Source organism: Ammospiza caudacuta, chromosome 3 (assembly GCF_027887145.1).
Source record: "Ammospiza caudacuta isolate bAmmCau1 chromosome 3, bAmmCau1.pri, whole genome shotgun sequence".
NCBI lineage: Eukaryota > Metazoa > Chordata > Aves > Passeriformes > Passerellidae > Ammospiza > Ammospiza caudacuta.
The window spans coordinates 115,848,401-115,870,733 of NC_080595.1; the positions used below are offsets into that span (position 1 = coordinate 115,848,401).

Here is a 22,333-nt window from a genome sequence, read left to right on the forward strand (position 1 = left end):
TACTTCAAAATTTTTTTCCATCTTGGACTTGATGATCTTAGAGCTCTTTTCCAACCTTAATGATTCTGTGATCTTTTATGCAGTTTTCCCTTCATGCCCCTGGAATTTGTTCATTTAAAATTCTCCCAGTGAAAGCCTCCTGATGTCATCACATTCCCTTTTATCAAGGTATTTTTCCATCTCTCTCAAATGCCTCTGTGTCTCCCCAGTGTGGTACACCGGGACACCTCCCCTGTGCACCTGTGAACTGAGAATGATTTCCCTCCTCCCAAGTGGAAAACTTCAGAATAAAAGTAACTCATTAATTTAAGCTGTTCTGTTTGGAATACAACCCCAAAATGTTACTTTCAAATGTCAGGTATAGCTTTTATTTCCATTTTTCTCTTCCTTGCTGGACACCTCAGTGTCATGGACCAATGAAAGCTGTGTAATGCTTCATTCAGACCACATGACACGAGGTCAGTCTGGCTGTGATGGTCCCCAAAATATTTTATTTTAAAAACAAACACATTGGAATATCTGGTATATCAGGGCTAACTCTATCAGTCTTTCTGCTACCACACTCCTGTTATCATCTGTGGGCATTTCCATTAGAGATAAGTGAAGCCAATGCCTCTGAGGACAAGCCAGAGGTTTTTAGGAGTCTAATTTTGGAGCCAGATGCTTTGCTGATTTATTATTGAAGGGTGAAAGTGCATCATGTGATAGAAAAAGGCTCCTTTTACCTGGGCTGTTCATACAGAGATGATGGCAAAGAATTTCCTATTGACTCTCTACTTTCCTGGGTTTTGTTATTAAACATCCAAACACTGGGGAAGCTCTAAGAACATATAAGTGACTGTAGCTGTTACATAGAGACCAATAAAATGAGAAGGAATACTGAGAGAAGGAAAAAAAGAAGGAATATTGCAGCCACCCAGAAGAGGCAAGGGAAGACAGTGAGAGCTGAAGTCAACATTTCAAGAATTAACCAAATAAAATGAAAAAAAAAATACAAGAACACAAGAATGAAGGCCTATAAATGCATGAAAAAAATGGAAAATTAAGGACTAGACCTGCAAGGGCCTTGAGTCCTGCAGATTCCCAAGGTCAGTCAATACAGTGACCACCTTTGGCAGCTTGTTTTGCACAGTTTTGCACAGTTTTGCACAGTTTTGCACGTACCCAATTAATTCTGGTCCAGGATGGGCTGTGCCCTCCTGGCAGCTGCCCCCCTACAACATGCACTTATCATTTATCATTTTGACAACATCATGTATGCCTGACTGTGTTCTTTCCCATGCCATGGAAAACATTAGCCCCAGGAGTGAAGAGTTCCAGCAGAATCCAGGTGAAAATCAAAGCAGTGGATCCGTGAGCCCGGTGGGTTTAGGGCTGGCACTGTCACACTGTGGGGTGGAGTCCTCCAGCTTTGCAAAGTGAATAAATGACAAGACCAAACTCTATGGGAAGCTGTCAACAACTTCCTAAAATCACTGTGGGATTATCCTTCAACTGCTCATCATGTGCTGGCATTCCACCCCAATTTGAAATTCCAAATCCATGGGTCAATCTCCACTAAATGTGCTCTTCTTCAGTTCTTTTAAGACCAGATGGTTTCCAAACAGAATTTGCATTCCTAGGTTAAAATATTTTCCCATTCTCTCCATCCAGTACCACCCAGAACGCTTCCAATATAAAGTGTCACATGGATTTTTAAATACCATTGGTACCATTGTTTATTACCTCCTTTTAATTCTCAGGAGAAAAACAGTTACAGGCAGGAATGAGTGGCATTTAAAAAGTGATTGCAATACGAAAAATAAATGCACAGAACTTGAGGTAGAAATAGTTATTCTTAATAAAATCCATTTACAGTTAACTTGGGTGGAGTGAAAATAGACTTGTGGCTAGAAATTCTCAAATATCTTCAATTATTATGAGAATGGAAATTCTAAAAAATCAAATAACTAAGAGAATTCATCCAAAATTTGGTCCAGTTAGGCTCTCATAATTCCAGATATGAGGAATAAGAACATATTCTTTGTTTTGCACTAATAAAGGGATTTATTGTAAAATTCAGGTACAAAGTGCATTGTGTTCAATAACTGAATTTTCACTAATTAAATATTTTAAATGGTTCTAACAGGATCAGTATCTCAGAATTCCTCATCTTCACCCAGCCATCAGCTCAGAGGGAGCTGGGTTTTCCTCATTTTCCACTTCCATTATACTTAATACTTTCACAACAGGAGTACCCAGGAATGTCTGCGCACAGGTATCCAAAAGGATAAAATACCCATTTGGTGACTTTTTTGCCTCTCATTTAAAAAGTTTGCTTTTACTTATTGTGAACTAAGTCAAACACAGAGTAGGTTTTAATTGGTGTGTGAATGTTTAACATGAAGATGACTCCTTAAACAAGGACTTGAGGAGAAATGAGTTGATGCAAAAGGGTGGGAGTGTGGGAGTCTGCAATTCCACACCACCAAGGACTGGATGGAGGGACACTCAAATCCTGCTGATGGCTTCTTCATATCCCATCCTCTGGACTTGTGTCACCTGCCCAGGCACAGCCAACAACATCCAAAACACAAAGTTGTGCCCAAGTGTCAACTGGGAATGGTACCAAATTTGATATTTGGTACCAAATTTGGATATGTGGTACCAAATTTGGTATTTGGTACCATTGGATATGTCCTTTCCTTGGTTAACCAGTACATTCCTCTGGGAATTTCAGAGGAATGTACTGGTTAACCAAGGAAAGGACATATCCAGGATCTCTCCAAGGATTTAAGGATGATCTGAATCATCTCCATGTCCCCAGCCAGGGGCACATTCACAGTCACTGAAAGAATCTGCAATTCCCACCCTGGAATGCAGCGTTAGGCTGCATCCAGCTCTTCCTGAGTGGGATGGGATCCTCCTCCAGTACAAGACAGCATCTTTCAGGTAATTTAAAAATCAGTTTGATGGCTAAGAATGGCACAAGTGACCAGGTTACATCAAACAGCAAGAAATGTAGACAACTAGTAAGAGAACAAATTCATTAAAACCACAACAGGAAGATACGAGGTGTGAGATCATCTTCCAAATCCCTTTAGTGCTCAAAACTCAGGTTTTAAACAGGAATTGTGCTCAGCTGCCAACAACATGAGAAGATCTTTCAGAAGCAGAACTTCAGAACTGAATGTGGCAAACAGACGGGCTCTTGGTCTTGCTGCTCCATTCCAGAGGATGCAGCTGGACTACAGAGCAGTTATACCCATTCATGACTGGATTTATGAAAAATGCTAACAACAAAGTGGAGGGTCAGAACATCCTAAAACTCTTTAAAAAAGGGATCTTCTCTAAGTTCTGACTTTCTCAAATTAATATCTTAAGAACCAACTATAAATTTATCTCCAAGTCATCTTATGAGTATTTTTTTCTTCATATAAAGACATATTAGAACATATCAGGACATTCTGCTTAAGAATCCACCCTCTACATTTGGTTTGCATGCTCATTTCTTCCTTTTCCTGTTCCCTTTCTGAGTGGTAGCTTGGAACACTGTCACTCAAGATCCTACTGAAATGAAGCAAACTTCTTCTATTTTATTAGAAGTTGTCTAAGTGCAACCTCTTCAGCATGAGATTTTATCTCTGCTGCTCCCCAGGACAAGCTCAGTAAGTACAGAATAAGGTTTGCATATCCTTGTTTAGGGTAAGAAGAAGAATCCTTAAGGAAGAACATAAACAAAAAAAAAGAAGAAATATAAATAGTCCACATAGACCCCATATATTGTCATGTTATCTCTGGTGCATTTATTTTCATTCTGATGATCATACATGAAATCTTATTGCAGTTTGCTAAATCAGCCACTGATTCCTTGACTTGGAATTTTGCCCTTTTTTAAAATGTAAAGTCAACATTTGGGAGGAGCAGATGATAGCAAACATTTTTTCTCCAAGAGGAGCAGATCAGCTGCCAATTTACCGATCCCAATCTCAATGATCCAACCTGGATCATCCTGAGATCTCATTCTGCCATACACAGGTACCAGTCCATGCCAGTCCCACCAGGGAATCATCCCTCTCCTCCCTCATCCTGTTAATTCATCAACGCCAGACTCCCTCAAATCCTGCTCCCACTTTAGGAGTTCTGGGATGAAATTTTCAGGAGCTGAATGTTTGATGAACCAAAAACTACATTTCCAAGCCTGCAAATGGTGATGGGCAATGTCAGAAACCAAAAGACATTTCCACTGTCTGTCCCTTGCATAACACGGCTCATTCCTCACTGGATTCCTAAAAGTTTTGAGCCAGAGGCTCAGGCACCAAATCCCTATCCCCAAAGTCCTCAAGTCTAAACAAATGTCCTCAAGATGAGGGATTTCTGTCTCACTTTGAGGACACTAAAAAAATTCATTTCTGCTGGAGTCCTGCTTCTCAACCATTCCTGAAATGTGGGCATTCCTTAAAGCATCTCTGGAGGCTCTCCTACAAAGTCAAATTCCTGACCAACCAAGCCCAAACTGCAGTAAAAATATAGGTACCATCTGCCTGGCCAAATTTCTCAACAGAAAATAAGATCTTATCTTCAAAATAAAGACCCAAACAATCTCCACTAATTCCAATTTTGCCTTATATGCAACAGGAATTAACTACAAGCAATACATAAGAAACTGCAATAACCGTCCCTGGATTGTGATGGGTTTTATTTATCTGATTTGTACTAAGGGCTTACTTATGTGCATTATTTTAATTGTACTGGAAATTTAAATGCAAGTTTCATACCTATCATAAAAATTTGCAACAAAATAAGTGCAATAATCAAATGTATCCATATCACAGAAATTCCATACATAATAATTAAAAGATAAGCACGGAAGGATAAAGCAATGCCTATCACATAATAAATTACAAAACAAATAATTAAATGATTGCAAAATAAAAATAAATTCAATAAAAAGTACATAAACCTGAAGTTAAGGCAATGTACACCACTGTAATTTGAAGGTATAAATTTGACAGGAAGACATTAATTAAACCAGAGAAGCTTTTAAAGCTGAAAAAATTCAAAAGGAAGTACTGTACATGAAAGAAACAGAGAAAGACTAAGACACAGGAATTAGTACCTGAAATATCAAGCTACCTTAAATCTGCCTTAAGGACTGTTCTGCACTTATCTTCTCTCAAATCAATTAAAGTGAAGAGTTTTATTATTTACTCCTTGTGTGTTCTGAAGGAACTAAAGATGCTGCACCTCTGCAGCTCCATGTGTAAACAGCTTCACTCTCATTTGGATAACCTGACTTTGGAAATTCATTAATTATTACCAGTATTGTATACGAGTATGAACCAGGAAAATTAAAGAACATAATGAAATAAACTTTGATTCTGTGAACTGGTATTTGGTGTAGAGAGTTAAATAAAAATATAGCTTTTGACCCTGAGTAATAAATACATTTTTAAAAAATTAAAGGCTTTATACTGAATATCAGCTACATGGGCAGGTCATTAATAGCAAAGCCAGGGCTCTGCCTGTGGTTGGTTATCACACAGACACCTCCATGTGAGCTGGTCACTGGACCCTCCTGCAGCCAGTGGAAGAAAACAGCATTTTGGGCACTATTTCCCTGATTTAAATGTCATTTGATGAACCAAAAGCACCAGTGCCTGTTCTACCTGTGACAGCCAAACTCTGGATATTCCTGCAGCACCACCCAGCCCCTTCCAGTGCTCTGTCCCACCCTGTTCCTGCTGCAATGGAAAGTCTGCCCCACGCTCTCCTACCTGCCCTGGAAAGAGAAGCAGTCAGAAACCTAATTCCATGTTTGCACCTGGGATATTCATTCATTTAATTATGGAGGAACATGTGGGATCCAGGGCACAACGTTACCTAAATGTGTAGTGCAGTGTCATTCCTGCACCAAAGATAAATGGACACAATCAGCCAAAGCAGCCAAATGTATCCTAGGATGTTGGGAAGGATGAAAGTTTGACAAGAAAGTCTCACAGATATGTATCTTTAGCAGAAAGATTTTTAAATGTACAGTCTGATGAAGGAATAGAGATGGAAGCAAGTTTTGATATAGAAGAAAAGAATTGCTGAGTCTCACTGGATAACCAAGGAGGCAAAGGGTGTGTTAGTTAGAAGGGGTTTTTATGGCTTAGAGCAAAGGATAAACCCACCTCAAACAAGAAGATGTTTTTACCGAGCAGAAAGACAGCACAGGCAAACAAGTCAGCAAATGTTGCAAGTAGAAAAAAGGTCTCAGAATTTTTCACTGCAAGAAAACTGAAAAACAACTTCTAGCTTAAACTGTGATGTACTGACTTTTAGTGACTGGAGAATAGTAACATGAATATGGTAATTACAGGAGTTATGATAGGCTATAGATAATAGTTAAGGTATAGATTGGCTCTACTGTATTAAGATGCTCAGCAAAGTATAGAATGCACTGTAACCAAAACCAAAGGGTCTCCAGGCCTGCCTGCAGCTGGAGCACAGCTGTAGGCACAGCTCTGTCACCCACCACCCTGGGCTGCTGTAACCTCTTAGACAGAATAAACTGCATTTTGGAGAGCCCCTGGAGTCCCACATCCCTCATTTCGGTTCTTACACTAGGACTCAAACAAAATCAGATACAATATTCCTAGTCAGGAAAAATAACCTGAGTAAATATAACCTTGCATTTAACACTCATAACTGATAGGTTTAACACCCCAAATCTGGCAAATTCACACATTTACATCCCTTTTCAAAACAGCAGCAAAGAGAAACTTCTGCACCCTGCGTACCACAACCACCTTCACCCAGGAATAATTACCCCCTTTTATTACACAACTCTGATCCCCTCAGAGCAGCATCCCCACACAACCCTCTAGGTAAAGATCCTCTGCCATTCCTTTTTCATTTCGGAGAGGGAAATTACAGCACGAGCACGAGAAGCCTCCAGCAAGGCTCATTTGGATGCACGAGGCTGCCAGTTGGGTGAAGTTTCTCCCCATTTAGGCGCTGCTGTCTCCCAGCAACCCAGGCTGTTGCCAGGAGAAGCCCCGGGAGCGCTTCCTCCGCACCCCCCGGCTGTGAGCCGCATGCTAAGCAGAGCTCCAGGAACTCCAGGGACTCGAACAACGCATTTTTATTTTTTTTCTCCACTTTTTTTGTTGTGTTTTTTGAGGGGTTTAGTGATGAATGATGTCACCCTTCCTCTTGGGATGCAGTGAGAGGTGATAAGTAAGCGCAGGGTGATTCCGTCAAGGTTATTCCACCTCAAAAGCAGCATTTGGCAGCTCTGTAAATATATTTCCTGTATGCTTTCCATCTCTCCAGCATCCTCTGTGCCTGTTAACTTCCTCTGGGTTGTTGCTTCCCAGCTGCCAAGAGCATAAACCACATGCAAACAACAGAAAAAAAAAATCTCTTTATGTTGACTTAAATCTTTGCTTCTTCTTGCAGCACCTTCCAAAATCTAAAATGCAACGGGGGGAGTTAAAAGCAATTTCTGTTTTTCCAACAAGAGCACAATATTTACAGCTGTACAGTTGGCTTGAAAATTAGGTGTTTAGTGTGTGAATATAATTACCTGAAAAGCGCACAAAAAAATTAGAGAACTGAAAAAAAGCCATGACAGGCAGGATTTCCAAGGAAATTCATCCTGGTTGTACCCGTAAAGAAGTTGTAACCACAAATTTGAGAAGTCTTTTCAGATAATAAACAATCACTGGGGTGAGGTGTTTTCTCTGCTGTGCATTCTGCTTTCAATCTTGGCATACACAACAAAATTGTAATGAAATTTAATAATTTATGGAAATTGATGGCTTGAGTGTGTTTGAGGCAAAAACTGTCTCCCAGAATGAAGAAACAAGTAATTAACTCTTCTGAGTTAGAAAGGTAAATTGCAATTTGCAAAGTGCTAAATCACATATGACATTGTTACTCAACACATTCCTGCAATGGAAGTCAAGTCTCTCATTTTTTTGGCCCATATTTCATAGAATCTCAAAATAAAAATGGAAAACTAATTAATTCATTATGTAGAATTGTACCACATAAATAAAGTGGTGGAAATTCTGAAGAAACAAATCCTCCTAAACCTTAAGATGCACTTTATTTTGAGGTTTTGTCCTGAGGTATGATCTCAGGAATCTTTATTTTAGACCTAAAATACAGCGCTACTGAATTCATGTCTGAAAAAATTTTGTATTTGCTCATTATTACAAATTCTTTTAATCAGTAAAGGAAATGAACATGAATATTTTTCTTTTTTTTTTTTTATTTTGAGGACATAGTTTAATGGTGAATGGAAGTACCAAACCATGGAAGTACCAACCAAACCACAGGCCACTGGTTTGACCACAATAATTTCTGTTCAGTGTCTTAAGAGTGGTAAAAAAGGACTAACAGGGAGAACATGTGGATCTTCTGTCAAATGACATTTTTAATCAATGTTTTCTTTGAAGAGCGTGATCTGATTCAAGCAAGAATTAATTCATGGCAATGCTGTGCTTTTTTTTTTTTTTACATAGAAGGTCAGACTAAAATTCACCATGACCTCCTTCACATTTGTAATTACTGCTCTATTAATCTTTAGCTATAAAGCTAAGAGGCCTAATGGGTTTAGACAATCCTAAGGCTCTCTATCCATGAGCTGGACTTTCTCTGCCTCAAAAAAGTCACTACAAATGTGTAAGAAGATATTCTCTGACATTGTTCATTAGGAACAGTAGGAAAAACATTATTTTAATTTATTACACATTGGTACCTCAGGATATTTAGCAGAAAAAACCTCTATGTGTGTGTGTGTGTGTGTATAAATATATATATATATATATATATATATATATATATATTACTCAATGTCTACATTCCTAGGCTCCTTGACTACTGCTCCTACCACTGTCATAAAATAAAACAGTTCATTAAATAGTGTAAGCAATAAATCCTCACATACTCAGAAAACACAGCCACGTTTCAGCAGCAATCAAACTAAAATTAACTCTGAAAAGTAGAGTTACACTAGAAAGGTAGGAGCAATAAATAATGTGTGTTTTTACTATAAAGCACAACATCTTATTGCACCATTATACGAGGATATGAAAGAAGTAATTTAAAAAATGAATGCAGATGCTCTATTGCAAGGAAAGAAAACTGCACAACAAACTAATTCCCAGTTAGAATACAAGACCTGATAAACTCAACTTGCTTACAAAAAAAAGTAAGTGATGTTTGCTAATGTCTGTACTCCTTTCAGCTAATGCAGAGCAGTTTATCCAGGTCAAACTGCATGATTTTTTTGGATCCTCAGTGTGCACTAACATCTCTGGAACCTCAGCCTCCCTCCAGATAGACTCTGGGAAGAGCCTGGTCTCCTCCACAGGGATCGCAGCAGGGGCAGCAGCACTTTTAGGAGCTTTGCTGTGGCAGATGGAGTTGCTGCAGCACAAAGGAGCTCCAAGGATGTTTTATCCCATCAGGATGAGGAGCAGGGAATCAATGGGATCTCCAAGAGACAAGGAGCTGAATGTTCTGCAGCTCTTCACCTAGGAAAGCAAAAGGCTGCTAGCACCACTGAAGCTGAAGAGGATGGACACTGCAGGTCTAGAAAGCTCTGGAGGAACTTTTCCTCAAGTGTCTGCACCCTAAGGCAGAGCTTGGCTCACCTGGATGTCCAGCTGTGGTCACAGACCTCTGATGTGACAAGAATCAGAGACTGGCACAGCACACACAGCTGGAGCAGGGATCAGAACAGGTTTTGCAGGATGTAGGAATTATTCTTCCTAGCACAGAAAGACTGGATGGGGAGCTGCACTCTGCTGAAACACAACTCCTTGAGAGCACAGGGCTCCAGAGGGGAACAGTCCTGACAGTACCCAGAAGACAGTGGAGATGGGGATCCAGAGGAAGGCTGGAAAGGTACACAGTTAGCATTTTCTACCTGCAGAACTTTGGCTTATACAGGGAATTATCACAGAATAACAGAATCTCCTGAGCTGGAAAGGACCCACAAGGATCATTGAGTCCAATTCCTGCCCAGGACACTCCAAAAATCCTGAGAGTGTTGTCCAAACACTCCTGGAGCTCTGACAGCCTTGGGAATGTCACCATTCCCTGGGGAGCTGTTCCAGTGCCCAGCTGTTCCCCCCCTGGGGGAAGAACCTTGCCCAGATATCCAACCCAAACCTGGCACAGCCCCAGCTGTTCCCTGGGCCTTGGTCACAGAGAGCAGAGATTGGACAGGTAGAAGCCCCTGGGAGGCTATCACAGGGAGAAAAAGGCTCTTCAAGGTGGTCTGAATTTGGAAAAAAAAATTTCTAAGAGAGTTAAGAAACAAAACACCATGTAGAAAAAGTGGGAACTTCATCAGAAACACAGAGCTACTTAAAGGATTAAAATACAGAGATCAAAAACAAACAACAAAGGAGGCAAAGAAAAGCACCACCTCAGCATTTAGGCACAAAATCAGCGAGGCCAAAGCTGGAGTTCAGCCTGGCTGGGGACACAAATGGTAATAAGAAATGAATCCACAAAAATTACTGGAGTAAAAAGAAGCTCAGAAAGAATCAAGGTGCATTGATGCATACAGGAGACAGCCTGGAAGTGTGTACAGAAAAGACTGAAGTACTCAAAACCTCTTTTGCACAAGTCTCCAGAAAGAACAACTGCTCCAAAACCTCTCCCCGCTGGTACAATTAGAAAGAAAAGCACCAAACAATGAGAGGAAAATTGGGTTGTGGTTACTTAAAGAAGCTAAATGTGTTTAAATCCAAGGAGCCCCATGGAGTTTTTCCAGAGCTGGGAGGGCAGGTTTGCTGGTGAGGCCATCAGAAATAATGAAAAATCAGATGGATCAGAAATAATGAAAAACAACAGAGATTGGGGATCTCTCATGATGAGAACTGGTCTACAGTAACAACTGCTTTTAAGAAAGGGGAAAACAGAACTGAGGGGGTACAGGATGCTCAGCTTCAGCTCAATCCCTTGAGATATCATGGAGAATACTCTCCTAGAAATTATTTCCAATCAGGGAACAAGAAAGTAATCAGGAATAACCAACACATTTACCAAAGGCAAATCATGCTTGTCCAGCTGAGCTGCCCTTTCAGGCTGAAATGATGCCTGTAGCACATGTTGACTTCAGCAGGCTTCTGCCACCCTCTCTCCCAGCATTTGCTGTGGAAGCTGAAAAAGTCCTGGCTGGAGGAACAGCCTGCATGTCAAAAATGGGCAGGAGCAGCAGGCTCCAAAGGCAGAGGGATCAATACCTGCACGTCTGGTGGGCAGCAGGCGACCCCAGGGGCTGGTGCTGGGGCCAGAATCATTGGATGGCTGAAACAGCAAAGTGAGTGATGTGACAGGAAACACGCTCAGCAGATCTGAGGGCAGCGTTAAACACACAGCCAGAGCAGACACAGCAAACAGCAGAGGAGAGCTGGAACAGCTCCAGGTCTGAACCAACAGAAACCTCAGGGAGGTCAACAGCAAGAGCAGAATGATCTCAGAGCTGCTGGGAAGGAGCTGTGCTTCTGCTGGATGCCAGGTTAAATGTGCCCACAGTGCACATTTTCACAGAGAAAGCAAACTGTGGCTCTGGACAGCAAAGAAAAATCCCTCTCTTCTGTGCTGTACTGGTAAGAATTCACCTGGAATACCAGGTCCAGCTCTGGTTCCTGACTCGCAAACAGCATTATTAACATGGCAAGGGTCCGCAAGTTCAATCAGCCTTGAGTTGATCATCTGCCTAAATTTTAATTGCTATTCTTTTCTGAGCAATTTACATCTTAACACTGACAGTTCTCTGGAGGGCCATGCTGTTAATAATACCACATTCAGCCACAGAAAAACATTTTAAAAATTGTATTTATTTTAATGAGGATGCTTTTTCTACAGCAGCCCAAAATTGTTCTACCTGTGCAGTTACTCAGTATGAAATGAGCTTGGTGTGGCTTCTGTTTTCTCAACAAACAACATGAAGCTGCCACTTTAATCCAGGCAATGTGCTACTGTTGGTGACATGTCTGGCACTCCTGGCATCATCATCTCTGGAGTTCACTGCTGTGTTTGCACAAACCCCACCTCTGCACCCCTCCTTTGAATCCACTTTCTCTGCAGCAGAATAAGTCTTCCTGCTACCTTTATTTCACCACTGCCTTCAGCTTTTTACTAAGTATCTATAACATGCAAGATTTTATTATTCTCTTGACCACTGGGCCTGTGCCATCATCCGTTTATAATTCTTCCACCAGCACTTATGCACTTAAGGTGTTTAAGTATTACTTATTTTAAGCCCTAAGTTCTCATACTTTGTTACAGCCCGTAGGACTCTGCAGAAAAGATCCATATAAATAACACCTTGTTCAATAAACACCTCAAATGTGAACTATTCAATAGTTAGAGCACCTCAGTGCCACTAGAATTCCTCCTGAACAGCACTGACAGTCATCTTGGAACACCTTCAATTCCTAGGAGGACTGTCAGGAAGTAAATTAATTAATTCTGGGTTGGTAGTTTGCTTACCTGACAGTACACATCCACTCAAAGGAGAAAAGTAATAGGAAGAATTATTAAGAATTCAAAAGCACTTTGCAAACAGAATCACAAAATTTATTTGGGTTGGAAGAGACATTAAAGCTCATCTCATTTAATCCCCTGCTATGAACAGGGACACTTTGCACTGTCCCAGGCTGCTCCAAGACCTGTCTAACCTGGCTTTGGACAGTTCCAGGGATCCAGGGGTTGTCACAGCTTCTCTGGAAAACCTGTGCCAGGGCCCCAAGACCCTCACAGAGAAAGATTTCTTCCTAAAACACCCACAGAAGATATAAAGCTTGTCATGGTTTTATTTTTAAGTATTATTGTTTAACAAAAGCAGTAACGGCTAAGGAAATCTGTTTAAAACCCTGTTGCTGGCTTCAGTAAAAAATAAAAGAAAAAATTTATATATAGCCAAGAGAAATTATGGAAAAAAAACACAGGATGGTTTGGTTGGAAAAGAATCTGAAACCTCATCCAATTCCATCCCCCTGCCACAGGCAGGGGCCCCTTCCACTATCCCAGGTTGCTCCAAGCCCCGTCCGGCCTCGCCTTGGACATTTCCAGTGACGGAGCAGCCACAGCTTCTCTGGGCCAACACGAGCCGCACTCGCTGGCTACTCCATCAACCCGTCCATTTCTATTCTTACAGCACACAAGAAACGTCACTGCGAAAGCGAACCTCGACACGAACCCCTTGCAAGCCACATTTAAGCCCTGTCCCCGTCCCCCCTCACGGGACGCGCCCCCCTCCGCCGCCGCCATGTTCCTCCCCACGTCCCCGTCCCGTCCCTCAGCGCGCACGCGCCGCGCCGGCCCCGCCCCGCCGCCGGGGCACCGCGCATGCGCACGCGGAGAGCGGGGAAGGGGCGCGCGGCTGAGGCGGCGGCGGGGCACGGGGAAGGAGAGGAAGGGAAACGCAGTTCGCACTTACCTGGCACCGCCATGCGCTGGCTCCTGCCGGGCAGCGCTTCGCTCGCCTGCGGCAGGCGGGAGGCCCAGTCGCCCATGCCAAAGGCAGAGCCGTGCAGGGTGCGGAGGAAGAGCAGGAGGTGGAGGCGGTGGCGCGGCAACATCGCCCGCTGGGGGAGATAAAGGAGCCCCGGGGAGGGAGGGGCGGGGAGGGCGCCCCCTACCGAGCGGCACGGGCAAGGCAACGCAATTCGCCTCGCCGCCCTCAGGGAAACGCCTCAGGGGCCCTCAGTGACTCTTGAACCCGAAATGTTCCTTCCCATGGGCTCTGCCCGCTGCTGTGAAAAATGCGTATTTTATTATTGGCTTTCCGCAACTATTCAAATGAATATTGCATGTGTTGTGTTAGAAAGTAATGCTGTATTAATTCTCTTAAGTAGTGCGTTAAATATAGTTTTAGGTTATAACAAAATGTTGAAACCATGCTATGTAGGATACTTTTCTTCTAAAGAAAGGACTGGCACTGAGATAGCAGCCACAGGACACCTAAATCTTTCAGAAAAAGAGAATTTATTGCTCCATTATCAGGAGAGACGAACTTCTTCCCACCTTGCTTGGGCAGGATGATGCCATCAGGATTATGAGGAAGAAGCTGAGGATGACCAGACAGAATCCTGCGTTTGAATGGAATTTATGCATCATGTATGAGGTGTATGAATATGCAAGAAGTTATTGTTTTTAAGGGTTAATCCTTTGTTAATGTGTGTCCTTTTACAGTCTTATGTTGCCCAGAAAAGGTACCCAGACATCCGTAACTCTTTGTTTCTATTGTCTCATATTGTTCTAATTCAAATTGTCCAAATTATTATTACTCTAGTTGTATTACTATTCTTATAACCATTTTATTACTATTAAACTTTTAAAATTTTAAAAATAAGTGATTGGCATTTTTCACACTGGGAAACACCTCTGTGGAATGCTGCTTGCTCTGAAGTCTGCCCATGCCGTTGTTCCCAAGGTTTTGGGACCCTCATGGAGTCCACGTCACCTCCACCTCATTCCTCGTCCGTGTCACATCCACCCTCTGGCCTGTCCATGCTCCCAGTTTTAGAGGGGGTTTTGCAGACTCATTTAAGAAAACACACTACACATTCCTTTCATGCAGAAATGTGTTTTATTTGTACAATTACCACAGAGTGGTTTGGGTTGGGAGAGGCATTTAAGCTTATTTTGTTCTAACCCCCAATAATATATATATATATTTAATTTTTTTTCCATGGCTTTTGTGGCTGTTAATTTTGACAGCATTCTCCTGTTTTGGGTTTAGCTAATGTACGGTACCATCCCAACTTTGCAGAGTATTTTTTCACTGAATATATTTCAGATAACATAAATCTCTCGGGAGAATTTTCTGTACCTATATTTGCAATAGAAAGACATAAAAAGTGGTCAGAGTGTGAGTGCTTGTGGAAAATACCCTCTGTGGTTTTGGGGGTAAATACAGTGTAAATTCCTACAATCATACAATAATTTGGGTTGAAAGGGACCTTAAAGTTTGTTTCATTCCACCACCTTGTCATGGGCAGAGACGCCTCCACTGGACTATACATGAAGCAGGATACTAATTGATTAAAAAACTCATCTGGAGGGGTTTTGAAAAAATTGAGTTGTTGGCTGAATAAAGATAAAAAAACAGACTGATGCCTAGTCTGAGAGGAAGGTCAGATAATTCTCTCAAAAAATTGTCTATGACTGATGCAGTTCCATTCAGTTTATAATCAAGCTGGGTTTTGCATGGATACTGCTGAGGCCTGGAATTTAATTCATAAAGGTGTTGGATATTTACAGCAATACTGAGAATTCCCAGGTGCTCTTGAAAGAATCTAGAGCAGTGGGAAAATCATGTTTTAGGAGTCAGGTTTTCTTCCAAATTAAAAATTCAGATAGGAACAGGAGAAACAAAACTGTCCCACCTCAGCTTTTAGGTTCCATGTTTTGTGTTTGAAAGGTGAACTAAATCCTCTCTGAGCACAGGTGGTCCCAGGATTGTAGTCAATTTTTCAGGTTTTTTTACATTAATAAAATTTCTGATTAATGGTAAGTAGAATTACTGAGGTCAGGACTGGAGAGGATCTCAGGTGACCTGAAAAAATACCTTGTAATAACCTGAAGAAAATCCATGGAATAATGAGTGAGTGTAGAGATATTTGTATAAATATATGTGATATTTTGAGAGTACAAGTCAGTAAGAACAAGAAATGCTCAATAACAAAGTGTGAATTTCATTTAAAATGTGTTTGCCTAATTAGTTACTCTCTCATTATGGTCCTGGTGTCAATTCCCAGCTCTTTCTTTATAAGAAACCACTAAAGATGACGACATCCACTGGTTTTACACTGCCCATCTCTTCAATTTCACCACACTCCTCTGCCAACATGTTCCTAAAAATGCACTGCTCAGTGTCACGATGGATGGCAATGGAATTTTCCCCTCAGAATTAATGTCTCCACCTGCGAGCTTGAATTTTTTTTGCCTCTTAGTGACCAGTTTTGTTTTTATTGCCATCTTTCCTGCGTGAGCTGAAGGCAGTCAGAGGTGAGGGGCAGAAAAATAGGCTGCTCAGCCTCACAGGTGAAGGGGCTGTGGTGTTCCAGATGTGCTCCAAAATTCCAGCTGCTGAAAAGCCAGCCTTGCTCCACTCCAGTGATCCTGGCTGAACGTGCTGTCCTTGGGTGTTGATATTCTGTGTATTCCTCAGATCATGGGTGCCTTTTCCACTGCTTCAATTCCTCCAGGAAAAATTGCTTCGTCACCCATCACCCAGTCGAGCTGCTTTGTTCCTCTGCTGAAAGCAGCAGAGGATTGGGATCCAGAGCAGTGACAGCAGGACTGCTGATGCTGGAAAATTACAGCTCTTGGGGGCAGGAATCAGCCTGGTGTTCCCTGTTTGTGTGGCACTTTACGCGCCCTGTCCCTGACTTGTCACTGAATCCCAAGTATTAAATGGTAATAAGCCACCGTGCCACTTAACAAATAAAAAACTGATTTTCACAAGGGTTTAGTGCTTGTTGGCTCCATGGAAACAGAAGACTGTTTAAATTAGATAAATCCCACTTATATTTCAGGAAAGTGTGGGCTATCCCCTCCTCTTCTTGCTGAGGGTGAGGTCTGGGTGAGAGACTCTGAAAATTACACTCTAACTTTATTTAAAGTTTACTTATTTTTTTACCTCTCCAAGCAAGCAGTAGAATGTGATTATTTTTTTATTTATGGTGTATTATGCTTCACACTTAAACATAGACTTTCCATGTACTAACAGACTGAATTAAGAAATATATCAGGGAAAAAAGCCTGGATTATGGCACCTACACAGTGCTTGCATTCCTGTGTAATTATCACAGTATTCCCAGTGCAGCAATTTTATGGCAGATGCTAAAAAATTTGTGTGAAGATGGAAAAAGAGGAGAGAGAGAGAGAGAGCAGAAAGAAAAGGGATGTGGGCTTACCTCTCTCCTTTCAGCCAGGGCTTTGCGCAAATTCCTACTCATCCAGTCCTAGGAACTTGCTCAAAATACAAACAATTATTTTTTCCAGGACCTGACATTTCCTATAAATAATCCATCAGAGTTAAATTTCCTAGTCTTTGTGGTTTGGAATAGATGCTTTTTTTTCCCGTGTAACAAAATCTGCCGTATCTTGAAACTGATAAAGCCCTGTGTGGCCATCTCCGTGGAAAAACAGGGATTGGGAAGGCAGGTTTGTGCTGCAGTGTGCATCTCCTGGAAAAGCAATCTCTTTTTTGTCTGAAAACATGCAGTGAAAGAAGATCCTCCACAGGCTTTAGTGGATTATTCAGTGCTTGATTACTGTTAAAAATATGCAGCTTATTTTTAGGTTGGCTTTGGCTCCCACCCGTCACAGCTTAGCTTATCTTCCCTGGAATGAAGAGATTGCTTTTATCCAGGTTTTGTTATCCAGACTTAGTGCTGCAGGCTGCGGTCATCCCTCAAGGAAAGATAAACAGGACTCTGGGAGTTCATCACTGTCAAGGATGTTTTCTAATTCTCTTAAGTCATTGCACATCTCTGGATGCTATTCAGGTTTTCAAGTGACGTATTTCCTGATTTTTTTTCCTGCTTTGATGACGATGGGAGTAAGGAATTCACCATTCTGGTGCGGCTCAGACCAAGCAAGTGCCAGTATAATCTGGTTTCTTGATTCCTGGTTGGATGTGCCTTGATCTGTCCAAGAGCAGTATTAGACCTTCCAGCCTCACAGATGCATTGCTGTGACTTCCCAAGGGTTCCCAAAGGAATTGATTACCAAAGTATAGAAATATAAAGGTGATTAGGGCAGATATGTAGAAAATTGAGTTCTCTGCCTGGACCTTGTCATCATTTGAATCATTAATCTAGGCTTGTTGCAATCCCTTGTCTTTGTTGCTGTTGCTGCTGCAGCTTCTCCTAAGCTGCTGACAGAAATCATTTTCCCAGCTCTTCTCCATCGCTGATAAAACTGTCAAATAGTGAATCACAGAATCACAGAATATCCTGAGTTGGAAGGGTTTCAACAACGATCATCAATCCAGCTCCTGGCCCTGCACAGACACCCCAACAATCCCACCCTGTGCATCCCTGAGAACGTTGTTCAAATGCTCCTGGAGCTCTGGGAGCCTTGGGAATGTCACTATCCCCTGGGGAGCTGTTCCAGTGCCTGACCACCCTCTGAGGGAAGAACCTAAAGCCCCAAAAGGGGAGAATTGTACCCAGAGTGTGCCCATGGCTGCTTTGGGCACAGGGCCATGTCCATGAGTCTGTCACGGCCCTGCCTGTCCTGGCTCCTGACTTGCTTCTCCTGGGGAAGGGCCTTGGGAGAGTTCACCCTCCAGGACTGCCTGCACTGCTGGAACTCACTCAGATCTGGGGACTTCTTGGTGCCCTTAGGGGCTCTGCTGTGGGGCTCAATGATGCTTTTGCACCTCTTGGCTGCCATTTCCTGGGGCCCTCTGCACTCCCTTCCCAGTGCATGCAGACACAGACAGGTTATGGATGGAATTGTTTTGATGGAAAAGCAGAACAGTGAACATCACCTTCTACATCTGAATCTACAGCTACATCTATAGCTACAGATACATCTGAATCGACATCTGAATCTATGTCTACATCTACATCTACATCTACATCTACTGCTACAGCTACAGCTACAGCTACAACATCAAAAACACCCTGGCTCCATCCCCAAGCAATGGGAGCTCTCATAAAACCTAGTCCCACATTTCTGCTCCAGCTCTGCCTGTGGGAGCCTTGAGCTTTCTGTCAGCTCTGGGCAGAGGGTCCTTCTTCTTCTTCTTCCCTCACCTTTCCAGCCTGGTGCCATGTGTGGACACGCTGCCCTGGGGTGGTGGCACGTCTGTCCCTACATCCTGCTGTGGCTCCTGATGATTCCTGCCAGTGGCCCTGCCATGCTCTGTGCTCAGGATGACTTTGGAGCTCTGTTCAGTGAGGGGCACCTTCCCAGGCAGCCAGAGCTGGGGGGTTTTGCACTGGAGCTGGTGCCACCGGTGCCTGCAGAGTCCATGGGGGCATGGGGACACATCTGGGGTCATCCAGGGCCCCCAGGGCCTGGCAGAGGAGCTCTCAAAGGTCTGTCCTGGGCAGATGGGGCCCAGACAAGGCCAGGGGTGCTGGCTGTGCCCTGCTGAGCCCTCGGGTCACAGCTGGCAGGGGCACAGGGCTGCTTTGGGGCTTGGCTGATCCTGTGGGAGGTCACGGCCCAAGCTGGGGATCAGACACTGAGGGCCCTGAGAAGGAGGAGGGAGAGGGCAGGAAGGGCTGGCAATGTCCCCACACTGCATCCCTGGGCTGCTGCACTCAGGATCGGGCCCTCCCTGTGCTGCAGGAGGCCTTGGGGGAGAGCAAGGGCTGCAGGAGCTGGGCCATGGGGGAGCTGCGGCTGCCACAGCGGTGCCACAGAGCTGACAGGACCATGGTCACTCGGGACCTCTGGCCAGTCTGCTCTGTGGACTGGACACACGTCTGGACTCTGCTCTTGGAACCTCTCCAGGGCTGCAGTGTTGGGGTTCCCATTTTCTCTCACAAAGCCAGGAGTGCTGGGGATCCCCTTGTCCTGCCCCAGCCACAACAGCTCTGACAGCTCTTGGTGGGGAGAGAAAGGGTGAACCACAGAACTGGAATTACAGGATATCCTGAGATTCATGGGACCCACCAGGATTATTGATCCAACCCTGGCCCTGCACAGACACCCCAACAATCCCATCCTGTGCATCCCTGAGAGCGTTGTCCAAATGCTGCTGGAGCCCTGGCAGCCTTGGGAATGTCACCATTCCCTGGGGAGCCTCTTCAGTGCTCAGCATCCTCTGGGGGAGGAACCTTTTCCTGATATCCAACCTAAAGCACCCCTGGCACATCTCCAGCCTATGCCTCAGTTGGTAATGGAGCTGAGGATTGATGCTGATATTATATCACTATAAACACAGCAACCCCATGATGAGTGTCTCATTGCAATCACATTTTGTGACTAGTCAGAAAACAAGACCTTTGAAAAAGCTCAAATTTTCACCAGGACACACAAATCATTTTCCCAGTTTTAGCAAAAAAGCCACAAGCTAGTTCTCAAGGGTTTTCAGTCAAGGGCCTCAGAGACTTTAAGTGTCACAGTTCTTTTTGGAAACATGAATTCCTGTATCAACAGCTGTATCTGTTACTCAGAAGGACAGCAAAGATGATAACACAGTTAAGGAGCAATGTGAGAGAGAGGAGGGAAGATTAATCAGTCATTCATCCACCTTCTATTTGGGATCTAGATGAGCATTGAGATAGAGATTAAGCTACATAAATTATCCTAAAAATGGAACTGACTTAGAAGAGCCATCAGCACTGTACCTCAGGATAATGCAATGGTTTGGGATTTACAGAGGGATGTCAAAAACAATGGGCAATTTCATGGAACACAGTCTACCATATGTGCCAGGCAGAAGATGAAAACACAGGATTCAAACAGTCTCTTCACACAGGTTCTTTATTTTTCCATGGCACTATAGCAATGAGGGAGAACATGCTGATACAGGATACAAACAGTCTCTTCACACAGGTTCTTTATTTTTCCATGGCACTATAGCAATGAGGGAGGACGTGCTGATACAGCACAAGCTCTCTGCAGGGAGAACCTTTGGTTCTGTCTTCCCTTCGCTGGAGTTCAAGGTACACTTTTATCACCTCACAAGCCCAGGTTGTGGCTGCCCCACCCCTGAAGTGTCACGGGCCAGGTTGGATGTGCTTTGGAGCAAACTGGTCCGGTGGAAGATGTCACTGCCCATGGCAGGGGTGGAATGGGATGAGCTTTATGGCCCTTTCCAACTGAAGCCATTCCATGACTCTGTGACAGGCACCTGGTGGCCCATCTGCCTGAAGTCAGAATTCACACTTTGCAGCTGGGTACCCCCAGCTTTAGCAGAAATCTCCTTCAACAGCATGGCTTCTCATAGCTCCATAGATTTCCTAGGATTGAATTCCAAGCAGCTGAGGCTTGGCCCTGCAGCTTTTAAATCATAAATTCCTACTGTGGTATAGAATACTCTGTATGTCATTTTCAGGAGAGGTCAAATTCCTGGGCACATAGAGTGGCCAATGCTGTGCACATCAGGTTAGATAGTCACTGCCAGTGAACTTGCCTAAAATCTGTCATTTTAATACAGATTTCACTCGTTTGTGTCATCATGACACAGTGCTTTTTTTGTTCAACTGTAATTTTGGTAAAGAGATTTCTCAATAAATATTTTTGATTCAGTTCACCTTGGGGTTTCTATGGTTTTGTCACCACAAGCTCTGTTTTTGCAGGACTGACTTTATGAACATTTTTTCTTTTATTTAACTAGGAAAAATTGAAGACTTTTAAAGCAAATTTTAACCCCATAAAAATATTGCTCATATTACACATAACAATTCCAAAATAAATTGACTCTTTAGCACAAAATCCTTCACATTCTCCATCCTAAGTAGTATTTTACATTCCCCCCTCCTGATTTTCCATATTGATTTCATAGTCCTCAAGATTTCATTCCTCCCTTACTAAAAACCTTTTTTCTTTCTGAATCCCAAATTCCTATTTGCTCAAATATTTGTTTTTAATCACTGAAAGTCCAAAGTCCATTCACAAGCAAGTGGCTGAAGTATGTTAATGACTTTTATTTACTTAAATTACCATTAGTGGAGAAATAAGCATGATATTAAATTATCATTAGTGAAGAGATAAGCGTGAAAACAGATAAACTGTTAACTTTGGGGTAACATTTCACCAAGGCAACTGCTCTGCTAGAGGTACTGGTGGGATTGAGCTGGAAAATACAAGGGGATGGTGAATAACTGGGTTTCCTTTGTATCTCCCATAGTAAGGAATGATACAAAAAAAATGTAATCAGTTATATTTTTTGGTGGAAAATTAGGGATTACACCCATGCTCTGGTGGTGGTTCTAAATGCATTGCCTCAACCTCATCAGTGGGTGCTGGTTTGTGTTCAGTGGCACTGATGACTTTATAAAAACAAATGACAGAGTTGTTTACGCTGCCCTGCTAAAGAAAATAATCTGATTTAATGGTGCTGGTTTCCCAGTTTAAAAATAAAAAAGAAAAAGAAAGAAAAAGGAAAAGGAAAAAAAAAAAAACCCACAACAACTCCTGTGCTATGTGCTGTAATAAGCTTTTTATAAATGTGCTCATGTGGTGCTGAGCGGAGCCCGCTGTGCCGACACCATAAAACCGAGAGGGAGCTTCATCAGCTCTAAGTGCCATCGTATATTCCCTGCAGCAGCATTCCCCGGGATTAATAAAGTTTGTAAGAAATACACAGGCAAAAGATTAAAAATACATGCGTGATACTACCCGTGGTAATAAAAGCTGATGTTGT

At 42.8% G+C, this 22,333-nt stretch overlaps 1 protein-coding gene across 1 annotated transcript in view; it reads right to left on the reverse strand.

The window, feature by feature from the left end:
• The window catches only part of MSRA (methionine sulfoxide reductase A), a 240,447-nt gene extending 226,872 nt beyond the window's left edge, over positions 1-13,575 (reverse strand). The window contains exon 1 of the mRNA XM_058801816.1: positions 13,433-13,575. Within this exon, the coding sequence (XP_058657799.1) occupies positions 13,433-13,574 (142 nt within the window). The 5' untranslated portion in view covers position 13,575. The remainder of the gene's footprint in view (positions 1-13,432) is intronic.
• Positions 13,576-22,333: the final 8,758 nt, after the last annotated feature.